This window comes from Lonchura striata, chromosome 10 (genome assembly GCF_050655825.1).
Source record: "Lonchura striata isolate lonStrDom1 chromosome 10, ASM5065582v1, whole genome shotgun sequence".
Classification (NCBI taxonomy): Eukaryota; Metazoa; Chordata; class Aves; order Passeriformes; family Estrildidae; genus Lonchura; species Lonchura striata.
The window spans coordinates 6,522,950-6,546,678 of NC_140712.1; the positions used below are offsets into that span (position 1 = coordinate 6,522,950).

Genomic DNA, 23,729 nt, shown 5'->3' on the forward strand with positions numbered 1-23,729 from the left:
GATCATCCCAATCCTTATGGGATCATCCCAATCCTTGTGGGATCATCCCAATCCTTATGGGATCATCCCAATCCCTGTGGATCACCCTGATCCTTGTGGGATTCATCCCGATCCTTGTAGGATCATCCCAATCCTTGTGGGATCATCCCAATCCCTGTGGATCCATCCCAATCCCTGTGGGATCATCCCAATCCCTGTGGGATCATCCCAATCCCTGTGGGATCATCCCAATCCCTGCACTCCCCCCTCCACCCCACGGGGGTTTTAGCCCCAAAAAAACCCCAATAAATTTGTGGGATTTGGGATTTTAGTCCCAAATTCCCCAAAAAAACCCCAGGAAATTTGTGGGATTTGGGGTTTTATTCCCAAATTCCCCAAAAAAACCCCAATAAATTTGTGGGATTTGGGATTTTAGTCCCAAATTCCCCAAAAAAACCCCAATAAATTTGTGGGATTTGGGGTTTTATTCCCAAATTCCCCAAAAAAACCCCAGGAAATTTGTGGGATTTGGGGTTTTGCCCAAATATGGGGCTAAAACAACAAATCCCCCCCAAAACCCCGACAAATATGTGAGATTTGGGGTTTTAGCCCCAAAACTCCCAAGAAATTGGTGGGATTTGGGGTTTTAGCCCCAAAACTCCCAAGAAATTGGTGGGATTTGGGGTTTTAGCCCAAATTTAGGGCTAAAACAAAATATGGGGCAAAATTTTAGCCCAAATTTGAGGCTAAAACCCCAAACCCCCCCTGGGCCGGGTTTAAATCCCCCAAACCCCCTCGAGGTCGGGTTTAAATCCTCCAAACCCCCCTGGGCCGGGTTTAAATCCCCAAATCCCGCGCGTGGCCCCCGGCCAAGGCTCTGGAAGGGATAAAGATCCCAAAGTTTTCCCCAAATCCCAAAGTTCCCGCAGCCTCCCGAGCTGCCGGCCGGCCTTTAGACCGAGCTTAGCCAAGCCCGGATCCCGCAGGAATTCCCGGCCGGAAGGAAGGGCAGGAGGAAGGAAAAAAAAAAAGGTAAAAAACCTGGATTTGGGAATCTTTTTTTTCCGTCTTTTCCCCTTTCCCGCCGCTTCCCCTTTGGTGGTTTTGGGGTTGTTTCGTCTCCCGGCTCGGTGGAGAATTCCAAGGTGGGAATTTGGGATCGAATCTTGTCCTGGGGGGTGCGGGAATTCCCAACAAATCCCCCAAATTCCCAAAAAAAAAAAAAAAAATCCGAATTCCGGCCCCCAGCAGCGCGTCCATCCCGGTTTTCTCTGCCCGGGGGGCGCAGAATTCCAGGAGTAGGAAAATCCCAAAGAAATCCCAAAAAAATCCGAATTCCGCCCCCCCAGCCGCGCGTCCATCCCGGTTTTCTCTGCCCGGGGGGTGCAGAGTTCCAGGAGTAGGAAAATCCCAAAAAAATCCCCCAAAAAAATCCCAAATTCCGCCCCCCCCGCCGCGCGTTCGTCCCACTTTTCCCTTCCCTGGGGGGTGCAGAATTCCAGGAGTAGGAAAATCCAGAAAAAATCCCAAATTCCGCCCCCCCAGCCGCGCTTTTATCCCGGTTTTCTCTTCCCGGGGGGTGCAGAATTCCAGGAGCAGGAAAATCCCAAAGAAATCCCAAAAAAATCCCAAATTCCGCCCCCCCGCCGCGCGTTCGTCCCACTTTTCCCTTCCCTGGGGGATGCAGAATTCCAGGAGTAGGAAAATCCCAAAAAAATCCGAATTCCAGCCCCCAGCCGCGCTTTTATCCCGGTTTTCTCTTCCCCGGGGGGTGCAGAATTCCAGGAGCAGGAAAATCCCAAAAAAATTCCCAAATTCCCATCCCCCAGCAGGGGTTTAACCCCCCCCCCCCTTTCCCTTTTCCTGGGGGCTGCAGAATCCCGGGATTAGGATTTGGGATTCTGGGAATGGGGGAATTTTGGGGGGATTTGGGGGGAATTTTGGGGTGGGATTGTGGGAGAAATGGGAATGGGATCGGGAATGGCGTTGGGAATGGGATTGGGAATGGGATCGGGAATGGGATCAGGAATGGGATTGGGAAAACCTGGAGCAGCTCCCGGGATTCTGGGAATGGGGGAATTTTGGGGGGATTTTGGGGGAATTTTGGGGCGGGCTCGGGAATGGGGTTGGGAAAAAGCTCCTCAATCCCTTGGGACGGTCCCGGAATCCTTTGGGAATCTCCGGGAGGTTTGTGGGGTTTGGAGCGCTCCAGGGTCGCTTTTCCAGAGGTTCTTCCCAAAAAAAAAACCCCAAAAACCTGGGAGAGGCTTCCGAGGTTTCCCACGGTTTTTCTGGGATGGTTTTGGGGTGGGATCAGCGGCCCCAAAAGGATCCGAAATCCGCTTTTGGGATTTGCCGGGATCAGGAAGGGGAAGGAGAGGAAATCCGGATTATCCCGACCGCTCCCAGATCCCAACCCCCCGTTTTTTTGGGATCATTTTGGGGCTGGATCCCTGGATTTGGCGTCTTTTGGGTGGTGTCGGAGCAGGATCTGTCCCTAAATCGATTTTTTAGGATTTGCAGAGATCGGGAATGGGAACGGGAATGGGAATGGGAATGGGAATGGGGATGGGATTGGGAATGGGAATGGGAATGGGAATGGGAATGGGAATGGGAATGGGAATGGGAATGGGAATGGGACACAGTGGGAATGGGAATGGGAATGGGAATGGGAATGGGAACGGGAATGGGAAAGGGAAGAGAGGAGATCCGGATGATCCCAACCCTTCCCACTTTTTTTTTTGGGATGGTTTTGGGGCCGGATCGTTGCGTTTGGGGTCATTTGGGGATCAGATCCTAAAGCCACTGTTGGGATTCGCAGGGATTGGGATCGGGAATTCTGGGCAATCCTGATGATCCCAAGCCCCAACATTCCCTGGAAAAGCCTGGAATGAAATTGGGGTCATTGAGTAAAAACTGGATCGGCATTTGGGAATTCCCTCCCGGATCCCTTTTCCCATTCCTGGTTTAATTCCAGCAATTCTCTTCCCAGATTCCCCATTCCCAGTTTTTTTGGGAGGATCTGGGAATTCCCTCCCGGATCCCTTTTCCCATTCCCGGTTTTCTCCCCGATCCCGGAATTCCCGGGACAGTGGGGGATGGGCGGGAGTTTCCCGCAGCGGGATCGGATTCCAAGGAAAACTCGGGATCGGATTCCAAGGAAAACTCGGGATCGGATTCCAAGGGAAACTCGGGAGCCGGGCGGGCGGGCCGGGAATGCGGAGCCCGCTGGGCTTGTGGTGTTCCCGCCTCATTTTTTTGGGATTTCGGGAGCCAGGAAGGAGCGGAGGGAGCCAATTCCATGGGGGGACAATTCCCGGGGCGCTCCAGAGGCGGAAAATCGGGAAAAATCGGGAATGAGCCCTGCCTGAAAATCGGGAATGGGCCGGGAATGAGCCCTGCCTGAAAATCGGGAATACGCCCTGCCTGAAAATCGGGAATTAACTTTTCCCAAAAAATCGGGAATGAGCCTGCCTGGAAAATCAGGAATGAGCTGTTCCCTGAAAATCGGGAATGAGCTGTTCCCTAAAAATCGGGAAAATCGGAATTTTCCCTGTGTGGGAAAATTGGGAATGAGCTGTTCCCTGTGTCCTGGGAGGCTGAAAAAAAATCAGGAACTCCCAAAACTCATTCCCAAATCCCAAATCCCAAATCCCAAATCCCAAATCCCAAACCCCGATTCCCAAACACCAAATCCCAAATCCCAAATCCCAAACCCCAATCCCAAATCCCAAATCCCAAATCCCAAACCCCGATTCCCAAACACCAAATCCCAAATCCAAATCCCAAATCCCAAATCCCAAATCCCAAATCCCAAATCCCAAACCCCAATCCCAAATCCCAAATCCAAATCCCAAACCCCAATCCCATTCCCAGCTCCCAGACCAGAGGTGGGATTTGGGATGGGATCTGGGATTTTTGGGATCCCAAAGTGGGATTTGGGATGGGTTTGAGGATGGGCTTTGGGATGGGCTTTGGGATTTTGGGAATGGAGTTTGGGATTTGGGATTGCTGGGATCCTAAAGCGGGATTTGGGGTTTAGGATTTGGGATGAGGTTTGGGATTTAGGGTTTGGGAATCGGAATTTGGGGTTTGGGATTTGGGGTTTGGGATTTAGGATTTGGGGTTTGGAATTTGGGGTTTGGGATTTGGGATGAGGTTTGGGATTTGGAATGAGGTTTGGAATTTAGGATTTAGGATTTGGGGTTTGGGGGTTTGGGATTTGGGGTTTGGGATTTGGGATTTGGGGTTTGGGATTTGGGGTTTGGGGTTTGGGGTTTGGGGTTTGGGATTTGGGATTTGGGATTTGGATTTGGGGTTTGGGCTCACCCTGACAAGGACCAGGGAGGGGTCGGACTCTGATTCCCAGCGGATTTTTGGGAAGGGAGGCACAAATCCCAAATTTTCCCTCCTGGCACGGGGGAAACCCCAGGAAAAGCTGCCAGGGCTGCAGTGCCGGGGGTGACACCCGGGAACACCCGGTGACACCCAGTGACATCCAGTGGCACTCAGGGACACCCAGTGACACCCGGTGACACCCAGGGACACCCGGGAACACTCAGGGACAGCCGGTGACACTCGGGGACACTCGGGGACACTTGGGGACACACGGGGACACTGGGTGACACCCGAAAACACTCGGTGACATCCAGTGACACCCAGGGACACCCGGTGACACCCAGTGACACTTGGTGACACCCGGTGACGCTCAGGGACAGCCGGTGACACCCGGGGACAGCCGGTGACAGCCGGTGACACCCGGGGACACCCGGTGACAGCCGGTGACAGTGCCACTGCTGGGTGGCACCCACCAGAACCTCTTTGATCCATCCTGACCCCCGTCCCGATCTTGATCCTGATCCCAATCCCAAACTCAATCCTGATCCTGATCCTGATCCTGATCCTGATCCAGATCCTGATCCCAATCCTGATCCCAATCCTGATCCCAATCCCGATCCTGATCTCAATCCTGATCCTGATCCTGATCCTGATCCTGATCCTGATCCTGATGCTGATCCCAATCCAGATCCCAATCCCAATCCCAAATGTGACCTCAATCCACATCCCAATCCTGATCCCAATCCCAATCCCAAACCTGATCCCAATCCTGATTCCAATCCTGATCCTGACCCCAATCTGGGTCCTGATCCCAATTCCAATCCCAAATGTGATCCCAATCCCCATCCCAATCCCAATCCCCACCCCAATCCCAATCCCGATCCCAATCCTGATCCCAATCCCCAATTCCCTATCCCCATCCCAATCCCCACCCCAGTCCCAATCCCAATTCCCAATCCCAATCCCCAATTCCTGATCCCCATCCCCATCCCAATTCCTGATCCCCAATTCCCGATCCCCACCCCAATCCCATTTCCCAATCCCAATTCCCAATCCCGATCCCCATCCCCATCCCCATCCCAATTCCCAATCCCCATCCCAATTCCCGATCCCGATCCCGGGAGCAGAGCCAGCCTCGGCTGTCCCCTCACCGCCCTGGGGCCCTTGGGGACATTCCCGAGCCGGGGCGTCCATGGGGTGGCCCCAAATCCCGGGATGTCCCCAATTCCCGGGATGTCCCCAATCCCTGGGATGTCCCCAATTCCTGGGATGTCCCCAATTCCCGGGATGTCCCCAAATCCCGGGATGTCCCCAATTCCTGGGATGTCCCCAATTCCCGGGATGTCCCCAAATCCCGGGATGTCCCCAATTCCTGGGATGTCCCCAATTCCCGGGATGTCCCCAGGACCCCCAGGTGACATTTAGGGACATTTTGGGGTTGTCCTGGCGCCAAACTGATCAGAATTCCCGGGATGGCACTGGGGACAATTCCAGGAATGGGATGGGGACAATTCCCGGGATGGGGACAAATTCCCGGGATGGGATGGGACAATTCCCGGGATGGGGACAAATTCCCGGGATGGGATGGGACAATTCCCGGGATGGGATGGGGACAATTCCCGGGATGGGATGGGACAATTCCCGGGATGAGATGGGACAATTCCTGGGCTGGGGACAAATTCCCGGGCTGGGGACAATTCCCGGGCTGAGATGGGACAATTCCCGGGCTGGGATGGGACAATTCCCGGGTTGGGATGGGACAATTCCCGGGATGGGATGGGACAATTCCCAGGATGAGATGGGACAATTCCCGGGCTGGGATGGGACAATTCCCGGGCTGGGACGGGACAATTCCCGGGATGGGATGGGACAATTCCCGGGATGGGATGGGACAATTCCCGGGCTGGGGACAATTCCCGGGATGGGATGGGACAATTCCCGGGATGAGATGGGACAATTCCCGGGATGAGATGGGACAATTCCCGGGATGAGATGGGACAATTCCCGGGCTGGGATGGGACAATTCCCGGGATGGGATGGGACAATTCCCGGGCTGGGATGGGACAATTCCCGGGATGGGATGGGACAATTCCCGGGATGAGATGGGACAATTCCCGGGATGGGACAATTCCCGGGATGAGATGGGACAATTCCCGGGATGGGATGGGACAATTCCCGGAATGAGATGGGACAATTCCCGGGATGGGATGGGACAATTCCCGGGATGGGATGGGACAATTCCCGGGACGGGACAATTCCCGGGATGAGATGGGACAATTCCCGGGATGGGACAATTCCGGGATGAGATGGGACAATTCCCGGGATGGGACAATTCCCGGGATGGGATGTCGCCGCTGGTGGCACTTTGGGGACAGCGCGGCTGCCGCCCCTCCCCCGTCCCTGTGGCCTTTGCGCCGCTTTTCCATCGGGAAGAATTCCCAGAAAAACCCAAACAAAGGCGGGAGCGGCTCCGCGAGCGGCCCCGCCCCCGCTCCGGGAGCAGCGGGAATTCCGCCGGGAATTGGGATTCCAGCCCCCATCCCACTTTTCCCGGTACTTTTCCCACTTTTCCCATCATTTTTCCCGCTTTTCCAGCCCCTATCCCTCTTACCCTGCAGTTCTCCCCATTTTTCCCGGTGGTTCTCCCACTTTTCCCATCGTTTTTCTGGCCTTTCCTGGTGTTTTCCCCACTTTTCCAACCCCTATCCCTCTTTTCCTGCTGCTTTTCCTGGTGTTTTTCCCACTTTTCCTGGAGTTTTCCTCATTTCTCCAGTCCCCATCCCTCTTTCCCTGGCATTTTTCCTGCTTTTCCCAGAGTTTTTCCCACTTTTTCCAGTGTTTTTCTGACTTTTTCAGCCTCCACCCCACTTTCCCCAGCATTTTTCCCACTTTTCCCGGCATTTTCCCACTTTCCCCGGGTGTTTTCCTCTTTTCCCATCATTTTCCCCACTTTCCTGGGGTTTTTCCCAATTCCCCCAGCGGTTTCCCCACTTTCCCCATAATTTTTCCCACTTTCCCAGGGTTTTTATCTCTTTTCCCAGGATTTTTTGATTTCCAACAGTTTTTTCCTCTTTTCTCAGCATTTTCCCCACTTTCCTGGCGTTTTTTCCCACTTTTCCTGGGGTTTTTCCTACTTTTCCCAGTGTTTTTTCCCGTTTTTTCTGGGATTTTTCCCACTTTTCCGTCACTTTCCCCACTTTTCCTGGGGTTTTTCCTGATTTTCCCAGCATTTTCCCCACTTTTCCCGGGGTTTTTCCCACTTTCCCAGTGTTTTCCCCGGGTTTTTCCCACTTTCCTGGGTTTTTCCTGCTTTTCCCAGGGTTTTTCCCACTTTTCTGTGGTTTTCTCCCACTTTTCCCATTATTTTTCCACTTTCCCAGTGTTTTTTCCACTTTTCTGGTGTTTTCCCCACTTTCCTGGGTTTTTCCTGCCTTTCCCGGAGTTTTTCCCACTTTCACGGGGTTTCCCCCTCTTTTACAATTTTTTCCCCCATTTTCCTGGCATTTTTCCCACATTTCCTGCATTTTCCCCCTCCTTTCCCATTTTTTTGCCCTTTCCCCCTCCTTTCCCATTTTTTTGCCCACTTTCCCAGGGTTTATCCCACTTTCCCAATGTTTTTCCCACTTTTTGGGCGTTTTTCCTGCTTTTCCCGGCGTTTTCCCCGTTTTTCCCAGCGTTTTCCCCGCTTTTCCCAGTGTTTTCCCCCCTTTTTCCCGGGTTTTTTCCCGTTTTTCCCGGGGTTTTTCCTGCTTTTCCAGCCGCGGGGATCCCGGCGGGGCAGGGGCGGCCATGGCCCCCAACGGCTCGGTGGGAATTCGGGATTCCCCCCTGGAGCCGGGGATTTTCCTGGACGAGGATTTGGGATCCGACTGGTACATCTACGAATCCACCGAGTCCGCGGCCCAGGATGAGTGAGTGGCCCCAAAATGTCCCCCGAATGTCCCCAAAAATATCCCCGGAATATCCCCAAAATGTCCCCAAAAATATCCCCGGAATATCCCCAAAATTGCCCCAAAATGTTCCCAAAATATCCCCAAAAGTATTCCCAAAGTGGCCCCAAAAGTTCCCCATTAGTGGCCCCAAAATATCCCCCAAAGTTCCAAAACTGTCCCCGAAATATCCCCAAAAGTGGCCCCAAAATATCCCCAAAATGCCTTCAAAATGTCCCCAAAATGTCCCCAAAATATCCCCCAAAATATTCCCAGAATATCCCCAAATTATCCCCAAAATGTCCCCAAAAGTGTCCCCAAAGTGGCCCCAGAAGTTCCCCATTAGTGGTCCCAAAATGTCCCAAAATGTCCCCAAAACGTCCCCAGAATGTCACCAAAATGTTCCCAAAAATGTCCCCAAAAATGTCCCCCAAAGTCCCAAAAAAGTCCCAAAAATGTCCCCAAAAGTGTCCTCAAAGTGGCCCCAAGAGTTCCCCATTAGTCGCCCCAAAATGTCCCCAAAAACGTCCCCGAATGTCCCTCAAAATATTCCCAGAATATCTCCCAAATGTCCCCAAAATATCCCCAAAAGTGTCCCCAAAATGTCCCCAAATGTCCCCAAATGTCCCCAAAAATGTCCCCAGAATATTCCCAAAACTGACCCCAAAAGTTTTCCAAAATGTCCCCAAAAGTGGCCCCAAATATCCTCAGAAGTTCCCCAAAATGTCCCCAAGGAATCCCCAAAAAATGTCCCCAGAAGTGGCCCCAAAATGTCCCCAAAATGTCCCAAAAATGTCCCAAAAATGTTCCCAAAAGTGGCCCCAAAAATTCCCTAGAATGTCCCAAAAATGTTCCCAAAGAATCCCCCCAAAATTGTCCCCAAAATGTCCCCAAGGTGTCCCCAAAATGTCACCCAAAGGGTCCTTAAAGTGCTCCCAAAATCCCAAAAATCCTAAAAATCCCAAATCCGGGATTTTCCCCATTTTCCCATCATTTTTCCGGCGCTTTTAGGGTTAAACCCAAATATGGGATTTTTCCCATTTTCCCATCGTTTTTCCCATTTTCCCCAGCCCTTTTAAGGGGGGAAATCCCAAAAATCCCCAGAATACCAAATCCGGGATTTTTCCTGGTTTTCCCAGCCCTTTTAGGATTAAACCCAAATACGGGATTTTTTTCCCCATTTTCCCATTTTTCCAGCCCTTTTAAGGGGGGAAATCCCAAAAAATCCTAAAAATCCATAATCTGGGATTTTCCCTGTTTTTCCCAGCCCTTTAGGATCAAACCCACCCAAATCCGGGATTTTTCCCATTTTTCCACCATTTTCCAGGCCCTTTTAGGATCAAACCCACCCAAATCTGGGATTTTTCCCATTTTCCATCATTTCCCGGCCCTTTTAGGATCAAACCCACCCAAATCTGGGATTTTTCCCGTTTCCCACCATTTTCCAGGCCCTTTTAGGGTCAAACCCACCCAAATCCGGGATTTTTCCCATTTTCCATCATTTCCCGGCCCTTTTAGGATCAAACCCACCCAAATCTGGGATTTTTCCCATTTTTCCACCATTTTCCAGGCCCCTTTAGGATCAAACCCACCCAAATCTGGGATTTTTCCCGTTTTTCCACCATTTTCCAGGCCCTTTTAGGGTCAAGCCCACCCAAATCTGGGATTTTTCCCGTTTTTCCAGCCTTTTTCCCGACGCCATCCCGGAATGCCACCCCACCCTCTCCCCCCGGCTGTACCACACCATCATGGCTCCCGTTTCCGTGAGTATCCGCCCCAAAATTCCCCCCAAAAAACCCCAATCCCAAATTTCCCACAGATTTCGTTGCCGGCGCCATCTTGGATGGATTTTCCCGGAATTCCCGGATTTCCGGGATTTCGTTTCCCTGTGGGACAAGAACTCCAAAATTCCTCCCAAATAATTCCCAGGGCTTTTTTTCCCATGGATTTATGGGGTTTCCATGAGAATCCCATCATTCCCAGAACCCTTTTCCATGGATTTATGGGGTGTCCACGATGATCCCACCATTCCCAAGTCTGTTTTCCATGGATTTATGGGGTTTCCATGAGAATCCCAATATTCCCAGAACCCTTTTCCATGGATTTATGGGGTTTCCATGAGGACCCCACCATTCCCACGTCTGTTTTCCATGGATTTATGGGGTTTCCATGGGGTTCCCATCATTCCCAAATCTCTTTTCCATGGAATTATGGGGTTTCCATGAGGATCCCATTATTGCCATCATTCCCAAGTCTCTTTCTCATGGATTTATGGGACCTCCATGGGGTTCCCAACATTCCCATCATTCCATGGATTTGTGGGGTCTCCATGGGGTTCCCATCATTCCCATCATTCCCAGGATCCCTTTTCCATGGATTTATGGGGCCCCTATGAGGATCTCATCATTCCCATCATTCCCAGAACACTTTTCCATGGATTTATTGGCCCCCATGGGGTTCCCATCATTCCATGGATTTGTGGGGTCTCCATGGGGATCCCATCATTCCCATCATTCCCAGAACCCCTTTTCCATAAATTTCTGGGGTCTCCATGGGGTTCCCATCATTCCCAAATCTCTTTTCCATGGATTTATGGGGTTTCCATGAAAATCCCATCATTTCCATCATTCCATGGATTTATGGGGTTCCCACCTCTCCCATCATTCCCAGAACCCCTTTTCCATGGATTTATGGGATTCCCATGGGGTTCCCATCATTCCCAAGTCTGTTTTCCATGGATTTCTGGGGTTTCCATGGGGTTTCCATGGGGTTTCCATGGGGTTCCCAGCGCTCCCGGCACCTTTTCCATGGATTTCCGTCCCGTTCCAGCTGGCCGTGCTCCTGGCCTTGTCCTTCCTGGTCAAGCGCCGCCGGCTCCACCGGAACTGCTGGAACGGTGTCCCGGGATTGCTCAGGTATGGAATTCCCAAAATCCCGCTGATCCCTCCCTGGAAAGGGCTCGGAATTCCCAAATCCCATCCCTGGGAAGGACCCAGAATTCCCAAAATCCCACTGATCCCTCCTTGGAAAGGGCTCAGAATGGGCTCCCTGGACATTCCTGAATCCCTGGACATTCCCAACTCCCTGAACATTCCCTGGACATGCCCTGTTCCCAGGACATTCCTGGTTCCATGGGCATTCCCAACTACCTGAACATTCCTGGTTCCCTGAACATTCCCAAATCCCTGGACATTCCCGAACTCCCTGAACATTCCCAACTCTTGAACATTCCCGACTCCCTGGACATTCCCAACACTTGAATGTTCCCAACTCTGTGGACATTCCCAACTCCCCGGCCATTCCCAACTCCCTGGACATATCCAGTTCCCTGGCCATTCCCAACTCCCTGGCCATTCCCAAACTCACTGAACATTCCCAGCACTTGAATGTTCCCAAGTCTGTGGACATTCCCAGTTCCCTGGCCATTCCCAGTTCCCTGGCCATTCCCAACTCCCTGGACATTCCCAACTCCCTGGACATTCCCAACTCCGTGGACATTCCCAACTCCCTGGACATTCCCAACTCCCTGGCCATTCCCAGCTCCCAGAACATTCCCAAACCCCTGAATGTTCCCAACACTTGAACATTCCCAACTCCGTGGACATTCCCAACTCCCTGGACATTCCCAACTCCGTGGACATTCCCAACTCCCTGGCCATTCCCAGCTCCCAGAACATTCCCAAACCCCTGAACGTTCCCAACACTTGAACATTCCCAACTCTGTGGACATTCCCAGTTCCCTGGACATTCCCAACTCTGTGGACATTCCCAACTCCCTGGCCATTCCCAACTCCCTGGACATTCCCAGATCCCTGAACAATCCCAAACTCCCTGAACATTCCCGACTCCCTGGCCATTCCTGACTCCCTGGCCATTCCCGGTTCCCTGGCCATTCCCGACTCCCTGGCCATTCCCAGCTCCCAGAACATTCCCAAACCCCTGAACATTCCCAACACTTGAACGTTCCCAACTCCCCGGCCATCCCGCCTCCGCGGCCACCCGGTGCGGCGGCCCATCCCGGGATTCCCGTTGCAGCCCCGGGAGCCTGCTGGAGCGGGACGGGCCGCGCGCGGCGGCGGCGGCGGCGCTGGCGCTGCTGCTCTCCGAGCTCTGCCGGCTGCTGCTGCTCCCGGCGCCGCTGCCGCTCCTGCAGCCGCGCAGCACCGGCCACGCGCCCGCGCAGCGCGGTGAGCTCCGCCGCATTCCGGAATGCGGCCCTGCGCCCCAAATCCCGAACCGGGCAGGGCTCAGGGTTCCCAAATCCCATCCTGGTTCCCAGATCCCATCCCAGTTCCCAAATCCCCTCCCAGTTCCCAAAATCCCATCCTGGGGAGGGCTCAGAATTCCCAAATCCCAACCCAGTTCCCAAATCCCCTCCCAATTCCCAAAATCCCATCCAGAGGAAGGCTCAGAATTCCCAAATCCCATCCCAGTTCCCAAATCCCATACCAGTTCCCAAAATCCCATCCAGAGGAAGGCTCAGAATTCCCAAATCCCATCCCAGTTCCCAAATCCCATCCCAATTCCCAAATTCCACCTCAATTCTCAAATCCCATCCCAGTTCCCAGATCCCATCCCGGTTCCCAAATCCCATCCCAATTCCCAGATCCCATCCCAGTTCCCAAATCCCACCTCAATTCTCAAATCCCATCCCAGTTCCCAAATCCCATCCCAGCTCCCAAATCCCATCCCAGTTCCCAAATCCCATCCCAATTCCCAGATCCCATGCCAGTTCCCAGATCCCACCCCAGTTCCCAGATCCCATCCCAATTCCCAAATCCCATCCCGGTTCCCAGATCCCATCCCAGTTCCCAGATCCCATCCCGGTTCCCAAATCCCATCCCGGTTCCCAGATCCCATCCCGGTTCCCAGATCCCATCCCGGTTCCCAGATCCCATTCCGGTTCCCAGATCCCATCCCGGTTCCCAAATCCCATTCCAGTTCCCAGATCCCATCCCGGTTCCCAAATCCCATTCCACTTCCCAGATCCCATCCCGGTTCCCAGATCCCATCCCGGTTCCCAGATCCCATCCCGGTTCCCAAATCCCATTCCAGTTCCCAGATCCCATCCCAGTTCCCAGATCCCATCCCGGTTCCCAGATCCCATCCCAGTTCCCAGATCCCATCCCGGTTCCCAGATCCCATCCCGGTTCCCAGATCCCATCCTGGTTCCCAGATCCCATCCCAGTTCCCAGGTCCCATCCCAGTTCCCAGATCCCATCCTGGTTCCCAGATCCCATCCCGGTTCCCAGGTCCCGTCCCGGGGAGGGTTTGGACACCCACAATCCCGTCTCTGGGAAGGTCTCAGAATGTCCCGATCCCATCCCAGGGATTCCCAACTCCCCTCTCTGGGAAGGGCTGGCTGGGCTGGTGCCACCGACCCCCTGGCCCTGGGTGTCCCCATGTCCCCGGGGTGGTGTCCCCATGTCCCCGTGTCCCCTGGGCAGTGTCACCATGTCCCTGGTGTGGTGGCAGTGTCCCCATGTCCCCAGGGCTGTGTCCCCATGTCCCCTGGGCGGTGGTGGTGTCCCCAGTTTGGTGGCAGTGTCCCCAGGGCGGTGGCCATGTCCCCAGGGTGGTGGTGTCCCCGTGTCCCCAGGGTGACAGCGGTGTCCCCATGTCCCCAGGGTGGTGTCCCCATCTCCCTGGCATGGTGGCAGTGTCCCAGGCTGGTGGTGGTGTCCCCAGGGTGGTGTCTCCATGTCCCCAGGGTGGTGTCCCCATGTCCCCAGGGCAGTGTCCCCATGTCCCCAGGGTGGTGGCAGTGTCCCCACGTCCCCAGGGTGGTGTCCCCATGTCCCTGGGGTGGTGGCAGTGTCCCCACGTCCCCAGGGTGGTGTCCCCATGTCCCTGGGGTGGTGGCAGTGTCCCCATGTCCCCAGGGTGACAGCGGTGTCCCCATGTCCCCAGCGTGGTGGCAGTGTCCCCACATCCCCAGGGTGGTGTCCTCATGTCCCTGGGGTGGTGGCAGTGTCCCCATGTCCCCAGGGCAGTGTCCTCATGTCCCCAGGGTGGTGTTCCCATGTCCCCGGGGTGGTGGCAGTGTCTCCATGTCCCCACGCAGTGTCCCCATGTCCCCGGGGCGGTGGCAGTGTCCCCATGTCCCCATGCGGTGTTCCCATATCCCCAGGGTGGTGTCCCCGTGTCCCCGGGGTGGTGGCGATGTCCCCATGTCCCCACGCAGTGTCCCCATGTCCCCTGGGCAGTGTCCCCATGTCCCCAGGGTGGTGTCCCCGTGTCCCCGGGGTGGTAGGGGTGTCCCCATGTCCCCCCGTGGTGTCCCCATGTCCCCGGGGTGGTGGCGGTGTCTCTGGGATGGTGCTGGTGTCCCCAGGGCAGTGTCCCCATGTCCCCGGGGTGGTGGCGATGTCCCCACATCCCCATGCAGTGTCCCCATGTCCCTGGGCAGTGTCCCCATGTCCCCAGGGTGGTGTCCCCTTGTCCCTGGGGCGGTGGCAGTGTCCCCATGTCCCCACGCGGTGTCCCCATGTCCCCAGGGTGGTGTCCCCGTGTCCCCGGGGTGGTGGCGGTGTCTCTGGGATGGTGGTGGTGTCCCCAGGGCAGTGTCTCCATGTCCCCAGGATGGTGTTCCCGTGTCCCTGGGGCGGTGGTGGTGTGCCCAAGGCAGTGTCCCCATGTCCCCGGGGTGGTGTCCCCACGTCCCCCCGCGGTGTCCCCATGTCCCCCCGCGGTGTCCCCACGTCCCCGGGGCGGTGTCCCCACGTCCCCGCGCGGTGTCCCGGTGTCCCCGGGGTGGTGTCCCCATGTCCCCGGGGTGGTGTCCCCACGTCCCCGCGCGGTGTCCCGGTGTCCCCGCGCTGAGCGGGCTGGCCGTGCAGAGTTCTGGAAGGTTCTGGCCCTGCTCTACGTGCCGGCGCTCTACTCGCCGCTGCTGGCCTGCGCCGGGCCCCGGCACCGCCTGGCCTACGCCGCGGGGACCCTGCTGGCCTGGGGACACTGCGGGGCGCACGCCTGGCAGCGCGCGCAGTGTCCCCTGGCGCCCCAGGTGGGTGGCACCGCCGTGGCACGGCCCGTTCGGGTGGCACTGAGGTGGCTCCCTTGTCACCTCCTGGGGTGGTCCTGAGGTGTCATGGCTCCCTTGTCACTTCCAGGGCTGGCCCTGATGAGTTGGGCTTCCTTGTCACCTCCTGAGGTGGCCCAGAGGCACTGTGGCTCCCTTGTCACCTCCTGAGGTGGCCCTGAGGGGTTGTGGCTCTCTTGTCACTTCCAGGGTGGCCCTGAGGTGTCATGGTTCCCTGGTCACCTCCTGGGGTGGCCCTGAGGGTTCTTCACACCCTTGTCACTTTTTGGGGTGGCCTTGATGTGTCATGGCTCCCTTGTCACCTCCTGGGGTAGCCCTGAGGGGTTGTGGCTTCTTTGCCACTTTCTGAGGTGGCCCTGAGGGTTTTTGAATTTCTTGTCACCTCCTGGGGTGGCCCTGAGGGTTTTTGACTCCCTTGTCACCTCCTGAGGTGGTCCTGAGGGGTCTTCGCACCCTTGTCACTTTTTGGGGTGGCCTTGATGTGTCATGGCTCCCTTGTCACCTCCTGGGGTGGTCCTGAGGCATCTTGTCTCCCTTGTCACCTCCTGGGTGGGGTGGCTCTGATGGGTTGTGGCTTCTTTGTCACTTTCTGAGGTGGCCCTGAGGGGTTTTGAATTTCTTGTCACCTCCTGGGGTGGCCCTGGATGCTATGGATCCCTTATCACTTTCTGGGGTGGCCCTGAGGCACTGTGGCTCCCTTGTCACCTCCTGGGGTGGCCCTGAGGTGTCATGGCTCCCTGGTCACCTCCTGGGGTGGCCCTGAGGGGTTGGGCATCGTGACCCCAGGGTGGTGGCAGTGACCTGGTGTCCCTGGGGTGGTGGCCGCTACTGTGTGCCCCTGGGGTGTTGGCAGAGACGCAGTGTCCCCAGGGTGGTGGCGGTGACATGGTGTCCCTGGGGGTGGTGGCAGTGTCCCCAGGAGGTGGTGATGTCCCTGAGGTGGTGGCAGTGACCCCAGGGTGCTGGTGGTGTCCCCAGGGTGGTGGCAGTGACCCCAGCATGGTGGCGGTGTCCCCAGGGTGGTGATGGTGTCCCCAGGCTGGTGGCAGTGTCCCCAGGCTGGTGATGGTGTCCCCAGGGTGCTGCTGGTGTCCCCAGGGTGGTGGCAGTGTCCCCGTGTCCCCAGGGGTGGTGTCACTGTCCCCGGTGGTGCCAGTGTCCCTGTGTGGTGTCACTGTCCCCGTGTGGTGTCAGTGTCCCCAGGGGCAGTGTCAGTGTCCCTGTGTGGTGTCACTGTCCCCAGGGGCAGTGTCAGTGTCCCTGTGTGGTGTCACTGTCCCTGTGTGCTGTCAGTGTCCCTGGGCAGTGTCACTGTCCCCAGGGCAGTGTCAGTGTCCCTGTGTGCTGTCACTGTCCCCAGGGCAGTGTCAGTGTCCCTGGGCAGTGTCCATGTCCCCAGGGCAGTGTCAGTGTCCCCGGGCGGTGGCGGTGACGCCGCTGTCCCCGCAGATCCACCGGCTGTACTCGCTGCTGTCCCACGTCCCCGTGCTGCTGTCGCTGGCCCTGCTCAGCCTCTGGTACCCGGCACAGCTCCTGCGGAGCCTCCGGAACGGGGACGGCCCCGAGCCGCCGGTACCCACGGAAATTGGGATTGGGATGGGATTGGGATCGGGATTGGGATTGGGATGGGACTGAGATGGCATTGGTGTGGGATTGGGATTGGGATTGGGATTGGGATTGGTACCCGGCACAGCTCCTGCGCAGCCTCCAGAACGGGGACGGCCCCGAGCCGCCGGTACAGACACGGGAACTCGGCACCAGGATTGGGATCGGGATCAGGATCGGGGTCGGGAGCGGGATCGGGATCAGGATTGGGATCAGGATCAGGATCGGGATCGGATTGGGGATCAGGATCAAGATCAGGATTGGGATCGGATTTGGGATCAGGACCTCCACATGTTCCCCTTCCATCCCTGCTGCTGGGAGTTCTCCATTGCTATCTCAGGATTGGGATTGGGATTGGGATTGGGATTGGGATTGGGATCAGGATCGGGACTGGGATTGAGATCAGGATTTCCACACGTTCCTCTCCCACCCCTGCTGCTGGGGTTCTCCCTTGCTACGCCGGGATTTGGTTTGGGATCAGGATTGGGATCAGGATTGGGATCAGGATTGGGATCAGGATTGGGATCGGGATCTCCACATGTTCCCCTCCCAGCCCAGCCGCTGTGGGTTCTCCCTTGCTATGCTGGGATTGGGTTTGGGTTCAGAATCAGGATCGGGATCAGTATCGGGATTGGGATCAGGATTGGGATCAGGATCAGTATCGGGATTGGGATCAGGATCGGGATCGGGATCGGATTCTCTGGATGTTCCCATCCCAGCCCTGCCACTGTGTGTTCTCTGTTGTTATCCCGGGATTGGGATCGGGATCGGGATCTGTGGGTTCTCCGTTGCTGTCCCAGACCGGCAGCGGGGTTGGGAAATTCCTCTGGGATAAATCCCTTCCCCCTGAGGCTCCCAGCATCAATGGCTCCATTCAGGCCGGCCCCGGGCTCTCCTCGTTTTCCCGGATAATCCCTCAGGGCTTTGTCGGGAAGAGAGGACAGAAAAGTGGGAAAGGCCTGAGGTGGCCCCTCAGGCGGGAACGAGGGATGCTGGAGGTGTTTGGGAACAAAATCCCGCTTTATTCCCACTTTTTCATACCAACATTCCCGGCTCGGGAATTCCTGTCGGGATGTGCTCGGGATGAGGGGGCGGCCAGGGTGGCTCTGCCACCCCAAAGCCATCCGTTATTCCCAGATTTCCGGGAAAAGCTATTACAGGAAGTACCTCAAGGCCTTGCTGTCCAAACGGGGTCAGAAGGGGAGGTAAGGATGGAAATTCCCATTCCCAGAAAATCCCATTCCCCACAAATGCCATTCCCGAAGGTCAGGAATGTCACCATCTCCCACCTCCTGCAGCTCCAAGATCGATGAGAGCCTCAGCTCCCGGATCCGCTCCTACCTGCGCTCCTACATCTACATTCCCGAGGAAGGTGGGCACCCGGAAAATCCCACGGAATCCGGGAACGGTTGGGGTCGGGATTTATGGATCAGCCAGGCCATTCCCAAAATCCCGGGTGTCTCCAAGCCCTGTCCTACCCGGCCGGGCTTGGAGCCCAAATCCAGCTGAGCTTGGGGCAGGGATCTGCAAATCCGTGGAAAAGGGGCCTGGGAGTGATGGGAACGCCATGGCGACCCCACAAATCCATGGAAAAGGGTTCTGGGAATGATGGGAACCCCATGGAGGCCCCACAAATCCATGGAAAAGGGGTCCTGGCAGTTATGGGATCTTCATGGAGACCCCACAAATCCATGGAATTATGGGAGACCCATGGAGCCCCACAAATCCATGGAAAAGGAGTCCTGGGAGTGATGAGAGTGATGGGAAGTCCATGGAGACCCCACAAATCCATGGAAAAGGGGTCCTGGCAATTATGGGATCTTCATGGAGACCCCACAAATCCATGGAATTATGGGAGACCCATGGAGCCCCACAAATCCATGGAAAAGGGGCCTGGGAGTGATGGCAACCCCACGGAGGCTCCATAGATCCATGGAAAAGGGGTCCTGGGAGTGATGGAATCGTGGGAAACCCATGGAGACCCCATAAATCCATGGAAAAGGGGCCTGGGAATGATGGGAACATCATGGAGACCCCATAAATTCATGGAATTATGGGAAATCCATGGAGGCCCCACAAATCCATGGAAAAGGGTTCTGAGAATGATGGGAACCCCATGGAAACCCCTTAATTCCATGAAAAAGGGTTCTGGGAATGATGGGAGTGATAGGAACACCATGGAGGCGCCACAAATCCACGGAATTATGGGAAACCCATGGAGTCCCACAGATCCATGGAAAAGGGTTCTGGGAATGATGGGACCCCAATGGAGGCCCCACAAATCCATGGAAAAGCTTCTGGGAATGATGGGATCCTGATGGAGGCCCCATAATTCCATGGAAAAGGGATCCTGGGACAATTCCAGGGAGTTTTGGCCAGCCGTGGTTTTCCTGGGAAAGCTCGGCCAGGGGAGGACGGGAGCACCCGGGGGCTGGAGACGGGAATTGCTCTGCACTGAGGAGGTGAAATCCCGGGAATGTGGAGCCGTTCCCATCCATGGAGGGGGCAGGGATAATCCTGAGTTTCCATGGAAAAGCAGGATGGAGCCATCCATCCATTCCCGACTCGCCATCCCAGCAGAAATTCCTTGCGGAAATCCCATTCCAAAGGGTGTTGTTCCCTTTGCTGGGTACACCCTGATCCTGGTCCTCCATCCCAAATTCCCGATTTTCCCTCCAGGATTCCGGATCCCGCTGAAGCTGGTGGTGTCCGTCACCGTGGCCATTGTCGCCGTCTACCAGGTGACATTCCCAGAGGGTCCCGGGGGTCACCTGGGAATGGTGTTAAAATCCCTTCTGGAATTCCGCGCTCCCATAAATCCTGACATCCCACGGGATCTGAGCCACTAATCCCCAAATTCTGCGGAATCTGAGCCGTAAATCCTGCAGGATTCGAGCCGTAAATCCCAAAATCCTGTGTGAGCTGAGCTGCAAACCCCAAAATCCCGCGGGATTTGAGCTTTAATTGCCACGGGATCAGAACCTTAAATCCCACAGGATCTGAGCCATAAATCCCAAAATCCCATGGGATCTCAACTGTAAACCCCAAAATCCTGCAGGATCCAAGCTTTAAATCCCATGGGATCTGAGCAGTAAATCCCAAAATCCTGTGGGATCTGAACCTTAAATCCCACGGGATCTGACCCATAAATCCCAAAATCCAGTGGGATTGGAGCTGAAAATCCCATGGGATCGGAACCTTAAATCCCATGGGATCCAAGTCTTAAATCTCATGGGATCTGTCCCATAAATCCCAAAATCTTGCAGGATTTGAGCTGTAAATCGCACGGGATCGGAACTTTAAATCCAATGGGATCTGAGCCTTACATCCCACGGGATCTGAGATGTAAATCCTGAAATCCTGCGGGATTTGAGCTGTAAATCCCACGGGATCGGAACCTTCAATCCCACAAGATCAGAACCTTCAATCCCACGGGATCAGAACCTTAAATCCCATGGGATCCGAGCCATAAATCCCGCAATCCCGGGGGATTTGAGCTGTAAATCCCACGGGATCGGAACCTTAAATCCAATGGGATCAAAACCTTCAATCCCATGGGATCGGAACCTTCAATCCCACGGGATCCGCGCTGTAAATCCCGCAATCCCAAGGGATGTGAGCTGTAAATCCCATGGGATCAGAACCTTCAATCCCATGGGATCGGAACCTTCAATCCCACGGGATCAGAACCTTCAATCCCACGGGATCGGACCCTTCAATCCCACGGGATCCGTGCTGTAAATCCCGCAATCCCGGGGGATTTGTGTTGTAAATCCCACGGGATCGGAACCTTCAATCCCACGGGATCCGCACCGTAAATCCCGCAATCCCGGAGGATTTGTGTTGTAAATCCCACGGGATGAGAACCTTCAATCCCACGGGATCGGAACCTCCAATCCCACGGGATCCGCGCCGTAAATCCCGCAATCCCGGGGGATTTGACCTGTAAATCCCACAAGATCGGAACCTTCAATCCCACGGGATCAGAACCTCCAATCCCACGGGATCCGCGCCGTAAATCCTGCAATCCCGGGGGATTTGAGCTGTAAATCACACGGGATCAAAACCTTCAATCCAATGGGATCCGAGCCTTAAAACCCCAAAATCCCGCCGGATTTGATCTGTAAATCCCATGGGATCCGAACCTTCAATCCAATGGGATCCGAGCCTTAAAACCCCAAAATCACGGGGGATTTGAGCTGTAAATCCCACGGGATCGGAACCTTCAATCCCACGGGATCAGAACCTCCAATCCCACGGGATCGGAACCTTCAGTCCCACGGGATCGGAACCTTCAATCCCACGGGATCGGAACCTTAAATCCCACGGGATTCGCGCCATAAATCCCGCAATCCCGGGGGATTTGTGCTTTAAATCCCATGGGAACAGAACCTTCAATCCAATGGGATCCGAGCCTTAAAACCCCAAAATCACGGGGGATTTGAGCTGTAAATCCCACGGGATCGGAACCTTCAATCCCACGGGATCGGAACCTTCAATCCCACGGGATCGGAACCTTCAATCCCACGGGATCCTTGCCGTACATCCCGCAATCCCGGGGCTCTCCGTGCCCGCAGGTGGCCCTGCTGCTGCTGCTGGCCGTGGTGCCGGCGCTGCGGATCGTGCGGGCGGGGCTGAGCGCGGACGTGGTGCTGCTGCTGGTGCAGCTGGGGCTGGTGCCCTCGCAGGGCGCGGCCGGGCCCGGGCGGCTGGAGCAGGAGCTGCGCACCGCCCGACTCTTCCTGCGGGCCCTGGAAGGTGCGTCCCGAGCCCGCCCGCCGGGATCGGCCCGGGATTCCCCGCCCCGAGCGGGGCACGGGCTGGAGATTCCAGGCGGGGGATTCCAGGGGGATTCCGGGAGGATGGGATGGGGCTGATTCCATGGGGTGGATTCCGGGAGGATGGGATGGGGTGGATTCCATGGGGTGGATTCCGGGAGGATAGGATGGGGTGGATTCCATGGGGTGGATTCCATGGGGTGGATTCCGGGAGGATGGGACGGGGTGGATTCCATGGGGTGGATTCCGGGAGGATGGGACGGGGTGGATTCCATGGGGTGGATTCCATGGGGATGGGATGGGGCTGATTCCATGGGGTGGATTCCGTGGGGTGGATTCCAGGGGGATTTGGGGAGGATGGGATGGGGCTGATTCCATGGGGTGGATTCCAGGGGGATTTCAGGAGGATGGGATGGGGCTGATTCCATGGGGTGGATTCCAGGAGGATGGCATGGGCTGGATTCCATGGGATGGATTCCAGGGGGATTCCAGGAGGATGGCATGGGGTGGATTCCAGGGGGATTCCAGGAGGATGGGATGGGATCGGATGGATTCCAGGGGGATTCTGGAGGATGGGATGGAGTGGATTCCATGGGGTGGATTCCAGGGGGATTTCGGAAGGATGGGATGGGGCTGATTCCATGGGGTGGATTCCAGGAGGATTCCAGGAGGATGGGACGGGGTGGATTCCATGGGGTGGATTTCAGGAGGATGGGACGGGGTGGAGATTCCATGGGATGGATTCCCGGGGGATTCTGGGAGGATGGGACGGGCTGGATTCCATGGGGTGGATTCCAGGGGGATTCCAGGAGGATGGGATGGGATCGGATGGATTCCAGGGGGATTCTGGAGGATGGGATGGAGTGGATTCCATGGGGTGGATTCCAGGAGGATGGGACAGGGTGGATTCCATGGGGTGGATTCTGGGGGTTTCCAGGAGGATGGGACAGGGTGGATTCCATGGGGTGGATTCCAGGGGGTTTCCAGGAGGATGGGATGGGGCTGATTCCATGGGGTGGATTCCAGGGGGATTCCAGGAGGATGGGACTGGGTGGATTCCATGGGGTGGATTCCAGGGGGATTCCGGGAGATTTCCTCACCCGGAGGATGGGATGGGTCAGAATCCAGAAGGATTTTGGGAGGATTCCTCACCGGGAGAATGGCACTGGGAGGATTCCAGGGGCATTTCCAGAGGATTCCTGATGGAATGGGGCAGATTCCAGAGGGACTTGGGGAGGATGGGATGGGGCGGATTCCAGTGGGAATTCTGTGAGGATTCCTCGCCTGGAGGATGGGATTGGGTGGATTCCAGAGGGATTTCGGGAGCAGCTGGCAGGGATGGAGCTGTGCCAGGCTGGCGGGTGCCAAGGCGGGAAGAGACTCCGGGAAAAGCCGTTGGGAAGAGCCGCAGGGAAGGGCTGGCAGATGCTGCAGGCCTGGAAATGCTGGAAACGTGCTGGAAGCGAACAGATGGGCCCGGATCCCTGGAGAGTGGAAATCCTTGGATGGGGGATGAGGGAAAAGCAGGGAAGAGCAGGGAAGAGGGAATGGCAGGGATCAGGGAATTCCAGGGATGAGGGAATTTCAGGGATCAGGGAATTTCAGGGGTCACGGAATTTCAGGGATGAGGGAATTTAATTTCAGGGATGAGGGAAGAGCAGGGATGAGGGAATTTTAGGGATCAGGGAATTTTAGGGATGAGGGAATAGCGGGGATCAGGGAATTTCAGGGATGAGGGAATTCCAGGGATGCGGGAATTCCAGGGATCAGGGAATTCCAGGGATCAGGGAATTTCAGGGATGAGGGAATTTTAGGGATGAAGGAATAGGCATGAGGGGATAGCAAGGATCAGGGAATTTCAGGGATGAGAGAATTTCAGGGATAAAGGAATAGCAGGGATGAGGGAATTTCAGAGATCAAGGAATTTCAGGGATCTGGGAATTCCAGGAATAAAGGAAGAGCAGGGATGCTCCTCCCTTCCTTGGGATCCCAAACCTCTCTCATCCCATTTTCCCCCTCCACCCTCTTTCCCACAGATCCCCTTTCCTAAGACCCCCA

At 55.8% G+C, this 23,729-nt stretch overlaps 1 protein-coding gene across 4 annotated transcripts in view; it reads left to right on the top strand.

The window, feature by feature from the left end:
- The first annotated feature begins 745 nt into the window (after positions 1 to 745).
- STRA6 (signaling receptor and transporter of retinol STRA6) overlaps positions 746 to 23,729 on the top strand; it is a 33,483-nt gene continuing 10,499 nt past the window's right edge. For 2 of the 4 annotated variants that reach the window (XM_085588537.1, XM_085588536.1), the window contains exons 1-11: positions 5,734 to 6,870; positions 8,076 to 8,228; positions 9,931 to 10,009; positions 11,076 to 11,161; positions 12,282 to 12,433; positions 15,086 to 15,252; positions 16,738 to 16,860; positions 18,031 to 18,098; positions 18,192 to 18,265; positions 19,573 to 19,634; positions 21,471 to 21,651. In XM_085588537.1, the coding sequence (XP_085444663.1) occupies positions 6,641 to 6,870; positions 8,076 to 8,228; positions 9,931 to 10,009; positions 11,076 to 11,161; positions 12,282 to 12,433; positions 15,086 to 15,252; positions 16,738 to 16,860; positions 18,031 to 18,098; positions 18,192 to 18,265; positions 19,573 to 19,634; positions 21,471 to 21,651 (1,375 nt within the window). In that variant the 5' untranslated portion in view covers positions 5,734 to 6,640. Of the gene's footprint in view, positions 1,125 to 5,733; positions 6,871 to 8,075; positions 8,229 to 9,930; positions 10,010 to 11,075; positions 11,162 to 12,281; positions 12,434 to 15,085; positions 15,253 to 16,737; positions 16,861 to 18,030; positions 18,099 to 18,191; positions 18,266 to 19,572; positions 19,635 to 21,470; positions 21,652 to 23,729 lie in introns of those variants that run through there. The other 2 variants (XM_085588538.1, XM_077786002.2) reach the window with 2 other exon arrangements.